At 36.2% G+C, this 23871-nt stretch overlaps 1 protein-coding gene across 3 annotated transcripts in view; it reads right to left on the bottom strand.

Annotated features, from left to right (window-relative positions):
• Nucleotides 1–19191, bottom strand: part of LOC136032196 (zinc finger MIZ domain-containing protein 1-like) — a 162273-nt gene extending 143082 nt beyond the window's left edge. The window contains exons 1-2 of one of the 3 annotated variants that reach the window (XM_065712404.1): nt 19173–19191; nt 8417–8491 (exon numbers count right to left, since the gene is read on the bottom strand). In XM_065712404.1, the coding sequence (XP_065568476.1) occupies nt 8417–8430 (14 nt within the window). In that variant the 5' untranslated portion in view covers nt 8431–8491; nt 19173–19191. Of the gene's footprint in view, nt 1–8416; nt 8492–15600; nt 15981–19172 lie in introns of those variants that run through there. The other 2 variants (XM_065712405.1, XM_065712403.1) reach the window with 2 other exon arrangements.
• Between the last annotated feature and the right edge of the window lie 4680 nt (nt 19192–23871).

The raw sequence follows: 23871 nt of genomic DNA, 5'->3' as shown, positions 1-23871 counted from the left end.
AATGCAAGTGATAATAAACGGCCTTTTTTAAGGAATACATATCCACTTCCTCGTTATATCTACGGATAAAGCTCGAATCAGAGTTGAAAAAACGTAGGCCTATACTGAACTATTATTGAGTAGAATACAAGTTGTATATTTTCAAATATAATTTCTCTTTTTCTTACTTGCTCAAAAATCTGAGAGGTCGTTTATACAAAACAGCCAGTCAAGGGAGGCAAGGATGACCTTTGTCTATGCTCGAATTAAATTCGAACCCATGGAACCTAGGGTTACATGTCCCATACGATATTAATTCTTAATTTTAATCGAATTCAGGTAAAGACGTTCAAAAAAGAAGGAGGTGTGGACGTAAGTCCTGACACAAACTAGAAATCACAGAATGCATGGTTAAATTCTGCCTCTGATGCAGGAAGCGTCGGAGACAGACATTTCCACACGTCTGCAGTCATCACGGAAGAGTGCAATCCTCTCCCTCCCCCAGTATCACACTGTTCCTGTTTTTGCGTCCAAAATCTACCAAAAATGAAATTCACCAGTAGCCATGACAAACAGCGTGCAAAACCTTTCTCAAGAGTCAATTCTCCAGTCATGGCACTTTATGAATCAGATAAACAAGGGAGCGAAGAGCGTAAAGGGCATACATTAAACAAGGATGCGAAAAATTGTCGCGGCATCAAGCAAATACAATCGCAATTTTGGTAATTAATTGTTATATTTACCTATACAACTACCTATGTCGATAATTCCCAGCCAATCACCAATTAACAGCTAAACATTTTTGTGCAGCTCTGTAAGCATTTCATGAAAATGTAAGGGAGGAGAGACAACGATCTTTTTTCAATTTTTCTTTAGTGAAAAAAACAAAAAATATATTTAAAACGTAGGAATGGGGGAATTTTGTCACATTTTCTTTTCAATGAAAAGACCAAAAATACATTTTTTTCAAAATCTTGGAAAGGGGTAAATCTGGGGGATTGGCAACGGGCACCCCCCCCCAAAAAAAAAAACCCTCCATCCAAATTCGCCTCCCTGATTGTGTAACTTCACCTAACATGTACTCGAGCCCAAGCAAGTATTTCTCCCCATAAAATCAGTAGGTTTCCCTACTGATCAGTAAATCAGTAAATCCCTATACGTATGTATAGGGGACTGAGTCAGAACTTTCAGGAATTTTTGTATAGAATGGGGTTTTCAGAATTTTCGGAGGAAAGATGATGGAAAGATATGGAAAAAAGATGAGGAAAGATATTTCTGGTCCTCACAAAAAAGTGAACCTGCACCTTATTTTTGCCTGTCGTCTGAGAGGCTTTGCTACTAGTCAAAGCATAAAAATATCACTTCTTTTCTGTTTCAATTTCACTCAATAAAGTCAAATATTTCTGGCCACCTGTGAATGGCAGATGTTTAGTAGAATTCCATCTACTATTGAATTGAGATTTATTCCCAATTTTTTTCCCGCTAGATTTATGAATGCTCGATAGTCTGTCTACCTGGGTGGCTGACGAAGAGGGGTGTTTTGAAGCATGAAAATTTCAAGATTAACCCTTATTCTAGACTACTTTTATCGGCTGCAATCACCAAATATACTTATCTGGAAATTAATAAACATTAAAAGCGGGTCTTTGGGATGATTAAAAAACTAAGTACAGGGTGAAGCATAAGCCAGTTACTTGGAGGCTAGGAAGCTAGATTTATGTTCGAAACATTTTCCTTGGGGGAGGGGGCAGATCAGCTCCACGGCCTCCATATGAAAATCTTGGAAGGGTTCCACAGGATAAACGACAATTCAGACAATTCGTGGTTAAATTGACTTCTTGATTTTCTATTATTTTTTTTTAAGATACTTGTTACAAAGTTTGGGTGACGGGTTTGCTACCTGTCCCTGTAAAAAGACCCAGCACCTGAAACGCCAATTTGTCACCCTATGCACCGGCAGTGGCTCTGGAGAATCTTTATCCTTTATCATTTTAAGTATTAACTTAACGAATTCAAACCATGATACTTCATTTTCAAGTTGTTTAAAATTCAAGTTTTGAAACAGTTCGTTCCAAATCTGGCGTAAGAATCCATTTTTTTTTTTTTTTTCTTTGCTAGGATGCGAGAATTAAACTAGTAAAAAACGAAAATTCGCAATAATGTAGCAAAATTATATGAAAATTGCTTCGGTTTACAGTACGGAAAACTGATATTTCTTAATTAAGAAAACCGATGCAAGACAATCCTTCAGAAAAACTGCAAAATATACCGATTCCATAAAAATGAGAACACAATACACTTTCCAGTACCTAATCTACAGCCACTCTGACCCCCCTCCCCCCACACACATATATTTTACATGTACTTTTGGAAACACATTCTCGCAGACACACACAGTAACTTCTTTCTCATTTATCAAAATACTTATCAACTTTTCAATCGTCCATGCTTTCCAAACAGCGAACAAAGTAATTTTCCAGAGTTTCACTTTACTTTCCAAGATATGCGGTACGCATATTCGAGCATTGGTTCCAGGCGCTATATCTTTGATCGACCACAACGGAAACGAGGGAAAAGCAAATTGTCATCAAGTCCCCGTAAGAAGAAATGGGCAAGCAACTTATCGATCAATGACGATGCATAGAAGCGCTAGAGAGCCACTCAGTAGATAGAAATGAAAAGGCTTTCATCTGCCTTGATTTCCAAGAGAGGTGAAGTTCTGCTCCGGGAATGTCAATAAACCTTGATCAATGGAGTTAATAGGTGGCAAAGATAGCAAATTAAAATAGTTGATAGACTGATTTAATTCTCATCCTGAAGAAAGAGATTAGAAAATAGGATGATGCAATTTAATAGATTAAGGGAAAGTGCGAACTTTTTCGACATGACTGAATTAATCTAAATGCTACAGACAGAGATGCAAAAACTTAAACCTACAGGGTGGGATAAAACATTTTTCTATAAGGGGGTGCAAATTTTCATGCATATAGTGCACTTTTTTTCAAATCCTGTGGTTTTCCTTCAGACCTTTTTATTAAATGGTGGATTCCCCAGTGCATAGGGGGAGGACCAGAAAGTCCAATCGAGCCAAGGGGAATATAGTATGGACAAAATTACGATCCCAGATGGAATAGTACGGATTTTGTAGTAAAGAAATATTTTTTGCGAGATAATTTGATGAAAAAAAGGGGGAAACTAGATCACAAAACAAATAATTTATTATGATAAATAAAGAAATTACTTGTTTTATATCTTAAATTTGTCAATAAAAACGATAGTTTCAGACCAATAATAATAATAATAGTTATATAAAGCAGTTCAAGGCCAAATTTTTTTTGACGTTTTATCGCTTTTTTTTTTATTTTTCTGAAACGTTGATGGGCAAAAGTATTCCAGGAGCTCGTCACAGGCAATAGAAACTTGACATATTTCTCTTCAAAATTGGAAACTAAAGAATACACAAAGCATAGCAGAAGAAAGGTTTTTCCAAAGAGATAATCTGTCAAACGCTCGTACATTCTCGGAAAAGTTGAGGAACCATTGCCTGTTTCTTTGTCACTGAACTATAGAAAGAAGAGTATTTGATGTCAGGTTTTTGTAGCAAGTTGCAGGAACTATAGGCATGCAACAGCCTAATTACCACGTTAAATAAAACATATTTTGTAAATTGATATGTAAAACCTAAACCTGGGCTAAGGCACAAATTCAGAACCAAGGCGGATTGTAAGGAAAATATAAAGAACAATGGGATAAATCTAGAGTCAATATTGGGGAGTCGGGGCCCCAAGAGCTCCCTTCGTAGTACGAGCCTCCCTACTTCTGCCTTTGATATTGTTTACTTATCAAACACTGCAGTCAATATAAAAACAGAACATAAAAACAGAGACATCAGGTGGTTATAAAAAGCAAGTACGCATGAATCTCTTTCGGGAAAGAGGGACAGAAATCTGACAAAATGAAACACAAACAGACAAATTAAATAGAAAACACAAGAAATTATTGAAGAATCATAAAACTTTCAGCATTTGCCGAAGGGAGACCTTACTGTATCGATTGATGACAATTGAGATGTCGCACGACGCCAATTTTTAATTTGTTCTTAATCGAAAGACACACAGCAAAATCGTTTCCTTAAAAAACATGCAGTAACTTAAAGTTGCAAATACTAAAAACTGTTTGCTGCACTTCATGTATTTAAATTTTTAAACAGCAAAACTATCAAAAGGCTTGCTTCTAAAGGTAATATGTTGAAAGTTAAGTCATTCAGTTAACAGGTAGGGTCTCATACACAAAACAGGGCATGAATATGATTTTGACCATACCTGATAAACACGATCAATCACTCAGGATACGTCAGTTGATACAAACAAAGGAGTTTTCGCAAGTATTATTCCTTCATTTTCCAATTTTAGCGTAATTTGACCAGATAATAACATCTTGAGGATATTTTATAGTATACAAGACTCATCTGAAAATGTTCTGCTACTCTTAGGATTGTTTGTTACATTTTGTTTATTTTACTAAAACATAATACTTCAAGCATTTTTTTTCCGCTGCAAGAATTTATTCTTATTAATTAATTATCTTATTTATTAATTATTATTATTTATTATTATTAATTTTATATATTAAGTATTATTATTATATATTAATTAATTATTAATTAATTTTTAATTACTTATTAATTAATTATTATAGTTATTCATCATATATAATTCTTAATCATATATAATTAATATCGTTTTTTTTAATATCGTATAGTTTTTTTCGAAAACAAGTAAGGAAATGAAAAAGATTCAAAAGATAGTTAGATATAGTTATTACAGATATTTATAGATATTGTTTATATAGATGTTATTATATTATTTATTATACATAGATGTTATTTCTAGATATTTAAAGCATAGATATAGCCACATTTATAGTTCTATTTGCAGATTTGCCTCATATGAAGTAACGGAGGCTGGATAAGGTTGAGATAAACATTGTTCAATACCTCTGGCACAAAGAATTACCAAGATAGTTCTATTTACTATATGCGAAAACTAAACCACGTTATTCAGCCAAAAATAGCATATGTTTTTTCATTTAGCTAAAACTAACCAGCTCCTATGATAAAGATCTAAAACAAGGCTGGCGAATTGTTCATCGCGAGCTTCGCAGGCAATTTCCAACACGGCAGCTCTAGAGTGGGCTAAGCTGATTTGCAAAACACATCTCAAACCGATGACTCACGAAAACAACATAATTAGTGCCCCTCACATCTGTCACTCAGAATTTGTTCATGTATGGTACTGTTTTAGCAAGAGGGAGGTTATTATATTCTGTTTTGTTGTAACTGAAATATCGATAAGATGCCCCGAAATTATTGCTGAATATTAAAAGAAACCTTACAAGGATGATGGATTCAACACAGCTGATTTTTAGGAGCTGTAGGCAATGATCTAAAACAAGGCCGGCAAATTGTCCATCGCAAGCTTCGCAGGTAATTCCCAACACGGCAGCTCTAGAGTGGGCTAAGCTGATTTGCAAAACACATCTCAAACCGATGACTCACGAAAACAACATAATTAGTGCCCCTCACATCTGTCACTCAGAAATTGTTCATGTATGGTACTGTTTTAACAAGAGGGAGGTTATTATATTCTGTTTTGTTGTAACTGAAATATCGATAAGATGCCCCGAAATTATTGCTGAATATTAAAAGAAACCTTACAAGGATGATGGATTCAACACAGCTGATTTTTAGGAGCTGTAGGCAATGATCTAAAACAAGGCCGGCAAATTGTCCATCGCAAGCTTCGCAGGTAATTCCCAACACGGCAGCTATAGAGTTGAGTAAGCTGATTTGCAAACCTCATCTCAGACCGATGACTTACGAAAACAATATAATTAGTGCCCCTCACATCTGTCACTCAGAATTTGTTCATGTATGGTAATGTTTTAACAAGAGGGAGGTTATTATATTCTGTTTTGTTGTAACTGAAATATCGATAAGATGCCCCGAAATTATTGCTGAATATTAAAAGAAACCTTACAAGGATGATTGATTCAACACAGCTGATTTTTAGGAGCTGTAGGCAATGATCTAAAACAAGGCCGGCAAATTGTCCATCGCAAGCTTCGCAGGTAATTCCCAACACGGCAGCTCTAGAGTGGGCTAGGCTGATTTGCAAAACACATCTCAAACCGATGACTCACTAAAACAACATAATTAGTGCCCCTCACATCTGTCACTCAGAATTTGTTCATGTATGGTACTGTTTTAAGAAGAGGGAGGTTATTATATTCCGTATTGTTGTAGCTGGAATATCGACTAAATGCTCCAAAATTATTGCTGAATATTAAAAGAAACCTTACAAGGATGATGGATTCAACACAGCTGATTTTTAGGAGCTGTAGGCAATGATCTAAAACAAGGCCGGCAAATTGTCCATCGCAAGCTTCGCAGGTAATTCCCAACACGGCAGCTACAGAGTTGAGTAAGCTGATTTGCAAAACTCATCTCAGACCGATGACTTACGAAAACAACATAATTGGTGTTCCTCACATCTGTCACTCAAAATACAGCGTGGTGTTCCTCAAATTCAAGGCATAGTCGAAATCCTAATGTGATTTCTACTTCTATGTTTGGTACTCTTGTCTTTGTATCATTGCTGCTGCGTGCTCCACCATCAACTTCCTATAGTGTAAACACACCACTCATTTTGTCAAATAAAAATGTATGTCTTGCCAAATAAAAACTTGATGAAAAAGATGTATTTAAGCTGTTCTCTCTTTGAATTCTACTTTCTTACTAGTATAAAATACACTAAAAATACAGCCTTATGTTGTATCTGGTTGCTACGGTTGGTTGAGTACGTACGCAAATGAAGTTGTCATGGAAATATGCAAAAGAGGTGTACCCTCTATAGTATAGACAATCTGGTTGCTGTAGAACTTATGTAAATGAGGTTTAGGATCTATTCTTTAGAGCATCAGGCGTGCAGCCCCTAGTATTACCCCCCCTCCCACTACTTACCACGCTCTTACCATGAGCTTTTAAGAAGAGAGGAAGAGGTGTTACATCTTCCTCTAACATTGAAACCCTGTTCCTCCCCTGCTAACTTTTCAGCAGAAAGGCAGTCATGTTGCATAATATCTGAACCGAAGTCACGTAAGGATTTTGAACCTGATTTATTGAAGCACCAAATAGGCTTAGTAGCCTCTCTCAACACACATGAGCCTTCTCCCATCACCAGCTTTTTTAAAGAAAGGCAGACAGGCTGGCACAGTCCGTTGAACCAGAATCACGCAAGGGTACAAGGATCTGTTTGACTAGAGGCCCAAAATGGGCTGATGGCTTCCCCATCACCACACAGGCAAACTTTCCAGAAGAAAAGTAGGCGTATGGTGTCTAAGGTTTTTTCGGGTTGCTCCTCCGAAAGGCTTGAAATTTCCAAGGCAAGTACTTTGTCCAAAGGGGCATGAGCACAATGACGTTGGGAGGCATACGGCTCTTTTCCAACCTGTACTAGGCAGTTTTCATATCCATTTGAAATTTATGGGCCAGTTAACTCGAGTCAAGGGAGCAGAGCAGATGGATTTTCAGTGAATAGAAAGAACCTTTTTCAACCAACTACCTCCCATAAGAAAGTACCTAAACTTCAGGGTGACAGTAGGCTTCGAAGATTTGAAAGTTGAGCCTTGATCAAACTATAAAACTTTGGAGCCTGATTGCGCTTGAGCTGTAGGGTTCAGCGCAATGAGATTTCTGAGGATAAATTTTCTTAGCTCTAGGCACCTAAGTAAGGTTACTTCAAGCAGGTTCTGGCACTTCGAATTTTTCAGCCACCTCTCGGAAAAGCTATCACAAAAGATACTAATCTCTGGCGAATCAAGCTGAATACTTTTAGAGTCCCAACTTTCATCTATCATGCTTTGAAAGTCAAAACTAAACAAAACAGAACTACAATGATTATAGCAAGACACGAGAAAAATGGAAAAATCTTAAGTTTTTTGGGTGAAAACCAACCCCCCCCTTCCCCTGTGGTCCTGGTCTGTTGATTCGATTTCCAACTTCATGGAAGGACGAAAGAATTCCTTTTAGCATGTGAACAGAGTGCGCGAAAGCTCAATAATTTCGGAAACCTCTTAAGAGGTAGATAGAACTAACGAAGAAGGTAGTCTTGACATAGGTCGGACCCCACTTCTTTTACATCATCTGAAATCAGTAGCTTTTTAACGTCGCCTGAACAGCTAAAGCAGCGAAATCATTTCACAATTGCACACATAGCTTATAGAACGAGGATAATTTTGCCAGGCATGACAAACTGTATCATACTTTAATAATAAGGAGCAAAAATCATGGTTGCGATCGAGGTAACACCGAAATTGAAAGTACCGTACTAATCATGATCAAAACAGAAGTTAAAAAGGTAGTGTTAAAGATATTTACCTAGATCCGTACATATCCGACTGTTAAAATCTTCTCAACTCAATGATCATGGTCGCACAAACACCATTCCCGGACCTGAAAGATAATACGAACCTAAAATATGGGCTAAATGGAATAACTCAGATAATGGTATCAAGTGAGAACATAATCTGTAATATGATTTCGGTACATCCAATTACAGGTAACGAAAGGTCTAGACACCACGAACTTGTAGTATAAGTTTAATCAGTATCAAACCTACAAGTAGATATCTACAGCCTTTTGCCCTCCTTAATTTATTAATTTAGACCAAAGGTGTTGAACTGTAGGTCATGATTTACAAACTTGCTGTACATTCACATAGAAGGGGGGGGTTCAGGTCCATAAAATCTCTTCCCTAAATCTCGCGATTTTTTATGAAGATCAGATGAGATATATGTTTCAAAAAAAAAAAAATCTTAAAACAACTATATTTCACAAATCGCCACAATACAACACAATACAATACAACACAATACAAAGGCTCAATGGCCTGTAAAGGAGGTAAAAAACATACATACCAATTATACATTATCTCATAAACAGTAAGAGAGAGGGAGAGAGAGAGGTAGAAAGAGAACGAGAGACAAAGGAGAATACATTTTCTATTTTTTTCTAAAATAAGTTGATGTGTACAAGCTTGATAAACGCGAACCATGAAAATGCCCAAGGGACTGTTGACACCTACTGCAATACAAAAGTGAATATTATCATATCTTTACGTTATAGTTGTCATAGATTCACGGTGTAAGTGTGCTCACTGTTAGAACACAAAAGTTCATTTCTAAAATACTTTGAAAATACTCCAGTAGCCCAAAATTTCTCCTAGAAACAACATAATTGTAACCTTTCTTACTGTAGGAGGGAGAGTGGGACATCTCCCCAACAATTTGTTGTAACGAATCATTTATTTTTACACGTTAAGGCCCAGAGGCAACAATTAACAGGCTCCAGTTATCTAGGGATGGGCTTACTTAAGCGCAAAAAAATTTGTTAGATAATTGAATCTATAATTAACTGATTTAAATAGTTAAGCTTTCAAATTAATACATACTTTCGAAAAATTTCACTAAAATTGGGGCGACTGCTCTCAAAAAGGGACAAACAGTTTAACATTCCTTTCTCTAAATCATTTCCCTGGTAGCGAGGTCAGGGAAACAGCCCTGTCATGTATGTGCATTTGCTATTACACAACTTAAATTCAAATAACTACTTTCCTCAATTTGAATATAAAATAAAAAGGACAACATTGTCCTTTTAAAAATTAAAATGTTGTATAGAAACCAAAACCCTTGTTGTGTCACATCTGTTAACATTGTTAGTTTACGACCAAGCTGTATAATCAATTTAAAAATGCTAATTCAGCTCTCAGAAGTAGAACCATAATGAGTAGTCCATCTTTAAGTAATCTGGAACCTTTCCAAAATCTTCACGTGTCCTTTGAAATCTAAGGATTATTGCCAAGTGTTTAAGAATATTAAAGTTGGGCTTCTTTGCTAGAAATTAAAAGAACATTTACAGCCAAATATAAGATTTTGTATCCATAATATAGTTGTATCCGGAACACGTTTTAGTCTGAGCTACAACTGTGTGCATCGGCACGAATTGTACCGGGGGAGGGGTATTTTCAGGGTGAAGAAGTCATAAGATATACGTAAGAGGAAATTCTCCCTTACTGTCTTTTTTTTTGGGGGGGGAGGGTTGCTTCTACCTACAGAAACATGAAGACCAGATGAACGACGGAGAATCCCCTGTCTTATGTGCAGCTTGTATCTGCATTTATACGAATTTGTCAAACCAAAAACGGTAATTCAAGCTAGTCAATGAATATAGGTGTCTCGCAAGAAAAAAATTAATTAGAATTTCAGCCATTTCTTGTAAAATCATGGATCCATTATCGTAGATTCTTCAATTTACACTATCTAATGGCTTTACTAATAACTCAATACTTAATTACCAATCCAAATAGATGATTATTAATATTTTTAAAAATATGAAAGTTCTTCAGCCGAACTGGCCAGACATGACAATAAACAACAAAGAGAGATAAAACTCTACAAAAAAACCTCAAACGAGACGACGGCCAGTAGAGAGGAAAGACTAAAACAACGCGGATAATAAAATCCTCGCGATTACTAAAATTCACATAGGGAATATATCCCTCCGTGGATAAGTAGCGACAATAGTATTTATTGTTATTGATGGTGGTTTTTATTTGTTTTTAGTTTAGTTTTCTTTTTATCTTGGGCTGAGGACGCCTTGTTTGGATACAGGCGAAATATCCGCGTTGTTTTAGTCTTTCCTCTCTACTGGCCGTCGTCTTGTTTGAGGTTTCTTTTTGTAGAGTTTTATCTCTCTTTGTTGTTTATTTAAAAAATATGTCCCTTTCTATGAATATAAACATATTTACCAAGGGAACCCAATAAAAATATAAAGAACTGTCACCTAAAAATACACTTTGTCATGTGTTTGCCCCCCCTGTCATGGCTTCAATACCGCTGGAAAATCCTAAAACCCTTCCGATCAAAATTATAGGGCTGTTCAAAAATCTTCCAGTTACCTTTGACGTTATTCATCTTATAAGAAAACCATGGAATCAAATATTATCTAATTTTGGTATCAGACAGGTACACTAGCATTTTTGTTTCGGGAGAAGAAGGCTAATCCGAAAACCTATAAAATTAGCGAATCATAAGAAAAACAAGGTAAAACTTAGACATTTCTGAGAGTGGCATGTCCGGCACGAACCCCTCCCCCTCTTGGAGTTGAGATACTCAATTTGAAAAACAATCAGCTAATACAAGATGGTAATTTTCAAATAAGACGGTAATAAACAAAAAGACTCTTAGTCTACCTCGTTTACAATTGTCAAAATGCCAGACATGACAGCCAAGTGCCAATAACTTGAAACTAATTCTATCCGTCTATTCTTCAATTTTATATAACTAACCAACAACGCACACAGCTACAGTATATAAAAGCTGACAATATGTTAAAACACCTGTCAGTCGTCAAACTGGGCTGTTTGAGCTTACCTTAAGAAAAACAGGCATTCTTCAACATAATAAAGAAATGCCGCGCGTTTATGGTTCACCCACCCATTTAGAGGTCCCTCTGTTCGAGAAGATTCCCATGCTACCAAAGAAGGGAGAAAGGGGGGCCATTAACCGCTTGAAAACCCCATAGATCTGTCATCAGCTGCTCACTACTCATCTTCTTTGAATCGCAATCTATTGTTACGTGTCACATGAAGAAATTCTGGTTTAGATGATTGTTAAATAGGTTGATGCACAGCTTTTATAATGACAAGTTTTGCGTGAATTTGACTATTTCCTGAAGAAGGCTGACTAATTGTGCTGCGAAGCAACACTACTGCTTTCCTGCTCATAGCTTGGCAACGGTAAAAGCGGAAATTAGAAAAGTATTTTCTGTATTCAGATCGTTAAACAGGGAAGAAAAGTTTCACAGAAGTTTGTAAAATTTCCAGTAATTATGCCGTCTTTTTAGCCTACTAAATAGTATAAACAAGAAGTAACTCTGAAAGTAATCTTAGAGGGGTTTTCAACTTCATATCTCGCAGAGCATACAATTATCGCCTCAAATCCTGATTAAGGAATTAATCAATGAATTATTAACACGAAAACATTTTTTACAAACCCTACTAACGGTTGTTTGGCCCAAGAAACTAAGCCTGTTGAGGGCCTTACAATACAGTGACAGGAAACCACATACAATAAACAATACACTACACTACATAATACCCCAAAAAGGGCAGAGCAAACAGAGAAAATATACTAGAACACAGTAATAACAGACATACTCGACGATGATTCCGCTAATTAAAAAAAGGCTACAGGATAGGTACACACAAAAAGAGGGGGAGGTAAAGGACTTCGCTCCTAATATCACTCGTAAAGACTCCTCACGACGATTCTGGCAAAAACATCAAAGGCGCATAAGAACCTAACTATTTGGGATCACATACGAAAGCAGAGCTTTGTCTTTGAAAGGGGGAAAGTGGCCTCAGAAAAAACACCTAAAACGGGTGAATTACAAATAAAAATAATAAAAAACAATAGAATAATAATTAAAATCTTAAGATTTAGAGGGGGCGCGGGCCCGAGCCCCCCTCTTTGAGCCAACATTTTGGGGCGTATAAGCACTTTCTGGAGCATCGCACCTCTTCAAGCTTTTCCCGTCTCCTTAAATATTTAGGCCAAGCATGTGTCCAGTGGTCCTAGGCCCCCTGAGCTCAACCCTCCCCAACAATCACAGAATGTTTCCAACTGTATCAAAAATTTGAACCAGTTTTCATATACTCTGTGTTTCTTTTTTTTAAATTTTTGATAAATCCCACCGGCGAAAAAAATTATCTATGTCTATCCTGGTAATATCTATCCTGGTAAATCACACTTAAATACGTTATTACAGATAACAACTTCAGTTTGATTACCAATAGCTAAGAATTGGATAACGCAGATACAGCGTCAACCCACCGGAAACCAGTGAGGGAGCCAGGGAACAAGGGGTCAAGTTACAAATTAATTTTATTCAAAGGAATTTATCTGGAATTTTACTGGGATTTCACTTGGATTTTAAGAATTAGAATACCTTTAAAGAACACATTGCAATGGGAGGGTGCATGCCTAAACACGGAAGCAGGGAGGGGGTGTCCATGAAATTTTCGCTTAAAAAAATGAAAAACTACTGCCAAGAAATTGAATTTTTTGAATTTTCAAGTTTTAGGTATAACGAATTTAATTCGTCATTTCAATATTAGAAAATTCCTCAGTGAAAATTCCAGACAGTGTTTTTGTTTGTCTGATTCTTGTTTCGTTGTTTTTTTTTTGTGTGTTTTTTAGTTTGTTTGTTTTTGTTTTTTTTTGGAAAGCTAAAAAGTGTATTGACTGAAAAATTAGCAACTTTTCGAGCAATTTTTGACAAATTCGAGCTAATGCAAAATATATGTTGATTATGAACGTAGCAAAAGAAGAAACTTGCAGTTGTGCTATACTAATACTTCAGGGACGCACTAACGTGGGGGGCTTTTGGCAGGCCTCCAAACGATCTGTCATATTTATCGTACGTTAAGCCATTTTTCTCAGAATTTCCCCACCTTAACCCGACAATTACTCACTATCTGTGCCGTTACGGTAGGCCTACGAGGGGCAGGAGCATTCTATGACAAAGGGACAATTTAAATTGTGCTTGTTTTCTAGAACGGTAATTAAATAAAAAAGACAAGTTTTTTTAGCTGAAAGTAAGGAGCGACATTAAAACTTAAAACGAACAGAAATTACTCCGTATATGAAAGGGGCTTTCCCTCCTCAAGGTCCCACTCTTTACGCTAAAGTTTGACTATGTCACTTAACTCTACTTTTTAAAACAGTAAAAAAGTTTAGCGCAATGACCCCGAATCACAAAGGCCGTAGAATAAACAGTTGAAATAGCAAAAATACTTTATGAGTAAAGAGCGAGGTATTACGAGGACGTGAACCTCTCAAATGCGTAATGATTTCTGTTTGTTCCAAGTTTTAATGCTGCTCCTTACTTTCAGTTGAAAAAACTTTTCATATTTACTTTTTCATTTTTTTTTAACTAATGCTAGAAAATCCTTCGCCCCCTTCATTGAAATTCTCTTCCCACATGACAAATTCCTCCATAGAAAGATCCCCAACATATTCCCCTCTTCTCAACCCCTCCCCCCAACCAAAAAATCCCCATGAAAACGTCTGTTTTGCTCTCCAAAGTGTGAGGGAAATGGTTCAGCACAGATACAGACACATACACAGTACAGGAATTTACAACGGCACAGAATGTGCTGACAATATCAAATTCTAAAAATTCAATTCACTAGGTCGTCTTGAAGCTAACACAAGCAATTTTGATATCATTTGTTTTTGTAGGTTACATATTCAAAGCTACTATTCAGGGGTGCGATTTGATATGGGGCAGGGGGGGGCAACTACCCCCTACAGACTCAAGCCCCCCAGATCTCAGTTTGCCCTCCCAACTGAAATTTTGTTTCTGCAAAACATCTTGTAAAAACTAAGATAAGCCTATATAATTCAAGTATCCAGAGAAACAGGCCTGTTTTCTTTAGTATATCTTTGCCTTTATGATAATATATGGATCATTTTTCAGTTTTCAATATCATTTTCACTTGATTTGGGAAAATTGGCCCCAACTTTGCCCCCTCCCCTTCATAATTTAGACGAAATTACGCCACTTCTCCTATTTCTTACAAAATTTTAAAATCGCAGTTAGGCCTATCACTCCTCAAATAAAAATAAACAAACAAGAATGTAAACTGGTTAATTTAGCAAATAGTTGACCTTAGGTTAATTTTGGTAATATGCCTATTCTGATACAACACAGAAATGAAATAGCAAAAAAACAATTAATGCGCCATTCAATTCCGCTATTATCGTGTGAAGCACCTTTAGGAATGATGTAGGCTAAGTCAGGATTTATGAATTCTTTAAAGCTGTTTTCTGAATTTTATAGTGTTACCTTCTGAGGAGGTGTAACTACAAACTAGATCCAAGTCCTCTCCCTCTCCTAATGCCGGAATATGGAACTAGCCAAGTATATATTCCACAAATTTAATTTTTTGTGTGTGTTATTTTTCTTAATTAGTTCATTTTGGCATTATGACTCTATTATTTATAATTAATAAGTAAAAAAATGGCAAATGAACAAAATAGTGAGGGACTGCATCCAGGGTTTCAGGGGGAGGGATAATGGTAAATTGGAAACGACTCTGAAAATCAAATAAACAGAGATTTTCCGAATGTATTAAAGAAAGAATTTTTGTTTCATCCTATTGTTTACTTCATAACAGGTCATAGGCCTAAATACCCCTGATAGTCCATCCTAAAGATCCCCTTACAAAATTTTTTTTCATCTAGGCTATATTAGTGGCTTACCAAGTTACAGAGAAGCCTAGATATTGTAGTTTTGGTCCTAGTCTTAGGCTAACCAACCCAAAAAAACTCAAGCTTTATGAAAAGTCAAGTGTCCTGAATGAGAGGGATTATGTGCATAAGCCTTTTTAAGTTGTCAATGCATATTCCCTTTTCAACGGGTATCGTTGTGTTTCCTTGTTGATGAAAAATTAAAATATCTATAGGCAACAAGTATGTAGCCACTTTTAAATTCCTTACCTTGACTCTTAACTGTTTTATCCTTTAAATAATAAGAATCCAAAAAACAAAGCGTCTTTCAAACATATATCTAAGAAACAACCAGCACTTTATTTTAACAGCTTAGAATCTTGCAGTTAAGACGCTTAAGAAAACGACAACAAAACACAGAAACAAAAGACTATTGTTGTTGCAAGCCACGCAACATGCTCGTTACAAATCACTTAATCGACTGTTATTAGATCTGTTTCCAACTGATTATAACCTACGGACCAGCGAAGATCCGTAACAACACGCATATAATACACACGGCTGATATCTTCACAGCTGACAGAGTATCTCCAGCCTGGAGGTGTCTATCGCTCCGCGTTCCAGCGATTCTGTCCTTTCGTTGGCAGTCATATGGAGGGGCAGAATATGACAGAGGAGCCAAAAGCGACAGAGTGTTGCGCCGAGGCTTTCTAAAAGCACGTCGGCGCTTCAGGCCGGAAGTAAAGAGGGTTTTTCAGCTTATGTTAAGGAGATATTGATTAAAACACTGTTACCAATCAAACGGCGGAAGCTTCAGTGAGCAAACAGATTATGGGGCTCTTGGAATTGACGATTTGAGCATATTAGTATTCATAAACTGTAGAGAGATAGGATGTTTTAAAGAGATTGAAAAGGGGAATTGCAGTGAAAATAACAATCTAAGGAGAAATGGATGCAATAAATATTTAAGAATACATAGTCCATGGATGGAGGGGGGCAGTGAGTTCCCCCCCTGGAAGAAAAAAAATGTATTTCCATAAAAACCAAAAGAAAAGGGAGCATTTGAGGCAAAGAAGAGTTTTTCAATTTTTTTCTCTCTCAAGTAAAATATGTAGTCTTGACAGACTCCCCCTCCCCTTCCTGATAAAAATATTACGCAAAAGTTCTTGACAGATATACAAAAATGAGGAGAGGTATAGGATTTCCCTTTGTTTTGGACTACAGGAGCAACATTTAAACTCAAAACGAACAGATATTATTCCGTATATAAGAGGGTTTACACCCTCCTTGATACTTACTCTTCACATTAAGGTCTTTTAACACTTCTAAAACAGGTTCTTATCCTAATTAAACGGCCCTTGCGCTTCAGATGTCTTTCTTAAAAAATGGCAAAAGCAGTCAAACTTTAACGTAAAGAGCAAGGTATCGAGGAGGGGGTAACCCCGTCATAAACGGAATAGTATCTGTTCATTTTGAATTCGTTGCTCCAAATTTTTTCGGTTCGTCACTCCTTACTTTTAGCTGAAAAACTTGTTTGTTGGTTTAATTTAACATCGTTTTTCAAATAATACTAATAAATGTAGTTCTCCTCCGTGAAAAACTCCCTCCCTTACGAGAGACTCCTTCTTAGAAAGTTCCTCCCCAATAGAATACCCTCTCCACTGTAAAATTCCTTCCAGACATTTCTATAATCATTGAAAATTCCTTCCCCCTTAAGAATTCTTGCGGAAGACTCCGTCTGAAAAATACATCCAAGCATACTTTCATTTGAAAAAGACTTTAATTTCTATTCATTTTTCTAATCACTCCGGATGTCCTCCTTCTGTAGACAATTGTTCCAGGAATCCCCCTCTATTGGGAAGTCACTTCCGTGGAAAATTCCCTGGTGGATAATTTCTCCTGCACAAAAAAAATCTACCATGGACAATTTACCCCGCGGAGAATCCCCCCTACTGAAAAATTCTCCCGACAATTTCAGGCCCGCTGAAAATATTCCCTGACAATTCAACGGGAGCATCTCCAAATGCCAAATTGAGTCGGCAAAAAGAGAGTAAGGCAAATATAAAGAATTTTGCATAGGAGTTCTGTTAACTCCTCCCAAAGTAAAATTCCCCTGAAAAGTTCACCTCCGGGAACTTCCCTGCAAACGGAGAATTCTCCCCGTGGGAACCCACCCCAGCAGAAAATCCCTCTCCCCTCCGAAAAATGCCTATACTTTCCAATAACAAATACTGTATGTAAACAAAGGACAAATTTCATAACTTAAAGACTTATCCTTAGTGGCTGGGGGGTTATGCTACCCCCAAAGGCATTGCTATTGGATCTTTCACCTTGAATAAAATGGTTACTCAAAATTTTGATCCCATCACTTTGAGGAAAAAGGGGCATGGGAGGGGACTAGATCCCCTATAATCTTTTTGGTTGCTTGAAAAGGGCACTAGAAGATAGCTAACAGTTCAAAATAGGGATGAAACCTTTTAATTGACAGTGAAACAAATGTAAAAAATTTTTAGCTGGGATATTTCGAGCACATATACAGTGTCCATCATCAGCAGTAAAACTAAAAGACATTATTGAAAACAAACAAAATTTATACCCAATAAACTAATTACATATAGTTTATTGCTCTTATTTTTTTAATGCAACAGCGGAAGCAGATCTCTTTGACCTTTTCGGTTCCGGTTCATTAAATATATCTGACATATCAGGTGGACAGAGGTCAAAACTCTTAGGTGAAATGAAGTTTACTTTATTTGACCTCAGTATATTATCATAAATTGAATTCAATCCAAATTCACCTGTATCTCTGTTTATGGAATTAGTCTTGAATGTTTTTTTTTTTATTATTTTCGATTGTTTCCATGAAAATTTGCTTTAAACCTTGGTCGCTAGAAATCAAAGAAACATTCTCAAACAAAATATAACAATTTGATTAACTATAAATATGTTTCAATATAGCCAACGTGAAATCGTTGGCTATATACGAACAGAAATTACTCCGTATATGAAATGGGTTGTCCCCTCCGCAGTCCCTCGCTCTTTACGCTAAAGTCTGACTCTTTGCCACAATTCTACTTTTTAAAACAATTAAAAACTTTAGCGTAAAGAGCGAGGGACTGCGGAGGGGACAGCCCATTTCATATACGGAGTAATTTCTGTTCGTTTTAAGTTTTAATGTCGCTCCTTACTTTCAGTTAAAAAAACTAGTTTTTTTTTTATTTAATATTGTATAGGGACAAAAGTCATTCATAGTCAACGCAATACTGTTGAATTAGTAATTTATTTTCTGGCTTTGTTTTATTCCATTTCTGTGTAATCTTTGTATATATTTCTCTACAGCCATGGTATTTTTCATTAGAGATACCCAAATAAAAATATCAAGAAAGATATTTTAAAAATCCGAGAGTATACCAACAGTTCTAGGAAACAATTCCCCCCCTCCCATTGCTTATGGAATATTATGGGATATTAAAACGCAATTGATACTTTTATCTTTTTAATAAATACGAAATATTTCTTCCTTTCTTCTCCTATTATCCTCAACCATGAGAATAAACCCAAGTCAAACCATCATTAAACCGGCCAAAGTACTCGATGTCCGCAGTTATAACCAAACAACCATTCAGACTCACTAAATTAAAAGTTTTATTGACTTTTTAAAGGGTCGAAGTCGACCAGGGGGCAAATAATTGCCCAAGATAGAACAAGACACCCGATTTTAAGAAAACCAATCGAGGCCAAGACAGTCATTTTAATCTGAAAGATGTAATGGTCCAAGTACACCCCTAATGAAGATTCATATAGTCCCAGGGGCAAGGATCCAGACTTACTTATTTACTTACTTAAGTCTTTTCACTCCGGCTGGCACATAAGGCGACAACGGTGCTTCTCCACGACGACCTCTCTTGTGCTTTTGACCAAAGTTCTTCGAGTGACGATCTTAACAGCGCAACATCCTTCTCAAGGCATTTACCTAGTGTTCCCTTCTGTCGCCCGCGTCTTCCGATGCCGGGAAGAACCCAACACCACACATCATGGGGTAAGCAGTCCTCACCCATCCGCAAGACCCCAATAACGCCATAAGTTAGTCACAGTTCTGTCGATCTCAGGATTCATCCTTAAAGAATTGGGACAAAACGTCAAACTTTAGCGTAAAGAGCTAAGTATTGATGAGGGACATTCTACTAGGGGGGGGGTAAAGTTTTCCATTGAGAGGGATTTCAAAAAGTTGCTTCGGCAGTTCCCCCTGGAAAATTTTTCCCGCTGAAAATCCCCTACTGAGGAAAGATTCTCTGGACAATTCCAACTCGGTGAAGTTCCCCCCGGACAATTCCTCTTAACATCTCTACATTTAAAATTGATTTGACAAAGAGAAAGTAAGACAATAAAAAGAATTTCGGATAGGAATTCGGACAAATTCCCCCTAGAGTGAAATTCCCCTCGAAAGTCCACTCCCCAGAAACAACCCTCCCCACAGAAATTTTTCCCGTGGAATATACAACTAGAAGACCCCCCCTCCCTCAAAAAATGTCTGCGTACTACCCAAGAACCTCGACTATACGTAAACAATGGGCAGATTTCATGACTTAAAGACCTTTTTCCGGGGGCTGTGAGGGGTCATGTTATCTTATAAGTTGTAGTTACTGGACCTCTCAGCTACGCTGAGCAAAATGGCTATCTCAAAATTTTGATCCAAAGGTTTTTTGGGGGAAATGAGCATTTGAGGGAGGCTAGTTACCCTTATATATTTTTGGTCACTTAAAAAAGGACACAAGAGCTTTTAATTTCCGTTCAAATAAGAAATCTCCCGATATTCTAGGACAACTGGTTGAATACGATCACTCCTGCGAAAATAAACAAAGCAAAAAGGAAACAGATGAACACGGATTCGTGATCTTTTTTCTAACAAAAACAAAGAAATTACATATTTTTGTAGATGGGAGCTTGAAGCCTGTAAAATAGGGTTTTCTGATATTCTTAATTTGATGATGTGATTTTCAGTAAGATTTTAGGTGGTGTTACCTCCATTTTTCGAAAATCAGGCAAATTTTTTCAGGCTTGTAGCTTTGATGGGTAACACTAAACTTAATCAGTCTTATATATTTAGAATCAGCATTATAAGTCAATTCTTTTGACGTATTTATTGATATCGAAATTTCATGTTTTAGAGTATCGGTTACTATTGAGCTGCATCGCTCCTTACTTACAGTTTGTTACCACGAACTGCTTGATATTGAAGTTGATGTGCTCCCTAAAACGTTCGATTTTGCGACCAGGCTACAGTGACAACTCGAGTTTGAAGTATAAGACCATTTGTAGTATAAGAAAGCATTGCACTCATTATTCTTACACGTATCTATTAAAATAGCTAGGGTTACGATATCATTTAGAGCTTTTCTTGGAGAAGGGTTTGAACTTGCCTCAAAAATAGGACAATTTTCCTTTTTTCAACAATTTTCGGCTAGCTCTAAAAAAAATTTACAATCTAACATCAATAAAAAGAAAAATTCAAGTAACCTGATAGATGGACTCAGCTATCGAATGATAGCAAAATTGCCGTCTTTAATTCAAACATAGAAACCGTATGAGCAAGGCTGTATCCAAGGGGAAGGGTTGAAAGGTTCAACCCTCCCTTGAAATGCTTGTCAGACTCGTAAAAATGTAACAAACATAAATATGGACAATTTTTTTTTACGTTTTTTAAAGTCTACTCTACCCCCCCCCCCACACACAAAAATACCCGGATACATTCTTGCGTAGGAGTGCTGAAAAATATTTACTAAAAGCTGGAATTTAAATCCTAAATAATGACGAAGACCACTCTGCCTTTCCATAATGCAACTACAGAAGAGAGAATAATGAGAACTTTTTTCCAAAGACAGTGAACTAACAAAACCTATTTGAATATTTCGGCCCTATATTTATTATAAAATAATAAACAATAAAACACTTACAATAAAAGTTTTCGGTTAAAAATCCATTCTTTTTTTTTATAAAGAGCCTTGGCATCATTACTTCTTAACGAAAAGTTCAGCCAAGACTGTGTGATGAAAGCTTACATCTTACAAGCTAAAAAGGTTCATTCATTGAACTAACTGTATTTATTAAAAATTGGAATAATTTCTTTTTGCGATATTTGCCTTCTCTGCAGCTAATCTTGTAGTTCTTTTGGGACTGGGCTTGTTCTTATTCGTTCCTATTTTTGTTTTATTTTGAATTAGATTATTTTCTATAATTAGTTTTGTGTACATAGGGTTGAGTGTCTATTGTCTCGTCTAAGAGAGTTTTGTACTGTTTTAAAAAGAACAGTCGAGTTAAAGAGTCACGCTTTAGCGTAAAGAGTGGGGCGTTGATGAGGAAGCAGCCCCTTTCATATACGAAGTAATTTCTGTTCGTTTTAAGTTTTAATGTCGCTTCTTACTTTCAGTTAAAAAAACTTGTTTTTTTATTTAATTTCTAAACGTTTTTGAATCAATGCATGTTTTGATTTTGGCTCTCCGTAGAGGAATAATTAAAACAAAATGTGCATATTTATTTTTTTTTGCTAAATGGCTTTCTCCTAGTTTTCGCAATAAGAAGTTAAAGTGTGTTACGCTAAAGTGTGACTCTTTCTCTCGACTGTTCTTTTTAAAACAGTAATAAGGGCTTGTTTTTATTCGTTCCTATTTTTGTTTTATTTTGAATTAGACTATTTTCTGTAATTAGTTTTGCGTACATAGGGTTGAGTGTCTATTGTCTCGTCTAAGAGAGTTTTTTACTGTTTTAAAAGAACAGCCGAGAGAAAGAGTCACACTTTAGCGTAAAGAGTGGGGCGTTGATGAGGAAGCCGCCCCTTTCATATACGAAGTAATTTCTGTTCGTTTTAAGTTTTAATGTCACTCCTTACTTTCATAAAAAAAAACTTGTTTTTTTATTTAATTTCTTAACGTTTTTGAATCAATGCATGTTTTGATTTTGGCTCTCCGCAGAGGAATAATTAAAACGAAATGTGCATATTTTTTTTTTTTTTTTTTTGGCTAAATGGCTTTCTCCTAGTTTTCGCAATAAGAGATTATTCCAATTTTAATAAATGCAGTTAGTTCAATGAATGAACCTTTTTAGCTTGTAAGATGTTAGCTTTTTTCACACAGTCTTGGCTGAACTTTTCGTTAAGAAGTAATGATACCAAGGACATTTATAAAAAAAGAAAGAATGGATTTTCAACCAAAAACTTTTATTGTAAGTGTTTTATTGTTTTTTTTTTTTTTTTTTTTTTTTTGCTGAAGACGGCCCTTAGATATAGGGCCGAAATATTCAAATAGGTTTTATTGGTTCATTGTCTTGGGGAAAAAGTCCTCATTATTCTATCTTCTGTAGTTGAATTTAAATCCTGTAGGATTAAAATGGGATATAGTAATATAGATGATGATGGAGATAAGATGAGGTGTATTCATGAAAGAAACAAAAAATCAGACAAAAAATCCAAGGCACGGATACCCCAAAAGGCTCCATGGCCTGTAAAGGAAAGGGAAGATTGAACATTCTAGGGTAAACGAAACAGGAAATAAGAGACAAATAAATAGTGGGAAATATTTCAGCAATTAATACAGACTGATTCTGATCCTTCATATAAAAAAATAAAATGACTCAAGTAAAACAATTACAATAGTAATAGAGGAAAAGTTATAATGATAATGACAATAATCATAATAATAATAATAAATGAAAAATCACGCAGAAACTCAAAAAGTTTTGAGGGCGCCAAACAAGTGGTATTTTTAATCCGAATCATAAAGGTCTAAAGTACCGTAAGTACACATTTCACAAAAGTTATATTTTTACTATAACAAGTGGTTTTTTTCACCAAATAACTACGTAAGTTACATATTCTATGTGCCCTCAGGTCAACGTAACTAAACAATTTTTACGCGACTAAAAAAAAATTGAGAAAACAGACGTAGACTCTTTACATTTATTACATTTCAAAGTTTTCGACTTTTTCTATGTTAAGGAAAAAACAATTTATTAAAGTAAAAGAAGAAAATATGAAGAACTAAGTACTAACAAGTTCATTAAAAGGATTCATAGCACAGAACTGATCATTAGCATGCTGTTAATGCACTAATAAGCAGATGTTTCACTAATAGCTTTCAATTTCATCCAAAGGTTTTTATCGGAAAATTTTTGAGCTTGTTGTCTAGAAATAAGCGAATTATTTTGTTACGATGGATTTCAAACATGATGACAAATCTGCATTTAATATCTTCACATGGAAAATTTTACTGGGTTTCCACAAAAGTCGGTATTTACGAGTTTTGATGAAAAATATGAGGGTAAGATTTTGAAATGAAGCTATCGCTCTACTCTAGGCTCAGTCGCTGCCTGCGCCTGCTACCCAGCGGCTGACCCGACCATATTTTATTAATATCTCGCTGTTCCAAATTCGCTCTGAGGTCGAGATCGCAGTATGCCTAGCTCTAAGTAAGTATTACTACTACTAATACTACTAATAACTCACCGCAGCACCAAGCCGCCTCAGGCCAACACCGCTACGCACGTTCC

The sequence above is a fragment of the Artemia franciscana genome, chromosome 10, assembly GCF_032884065.1.
Source record: "Artemia franciscana chromosome 10, ASM3288406v1, whole genome shotgun sequence".
NCBI classification, from domain to species: Eukaryota; Metazoa; Arthropoda; class Branchiopoda; order Anostraca; family Artemiidae; genus Artemia; species Artemia franciscana.
The sequence above is the reverse complement of the archived record's forward strand: the minus strand, read 5'-3'. Positions and strand labels throughout refer to the sequence as shown.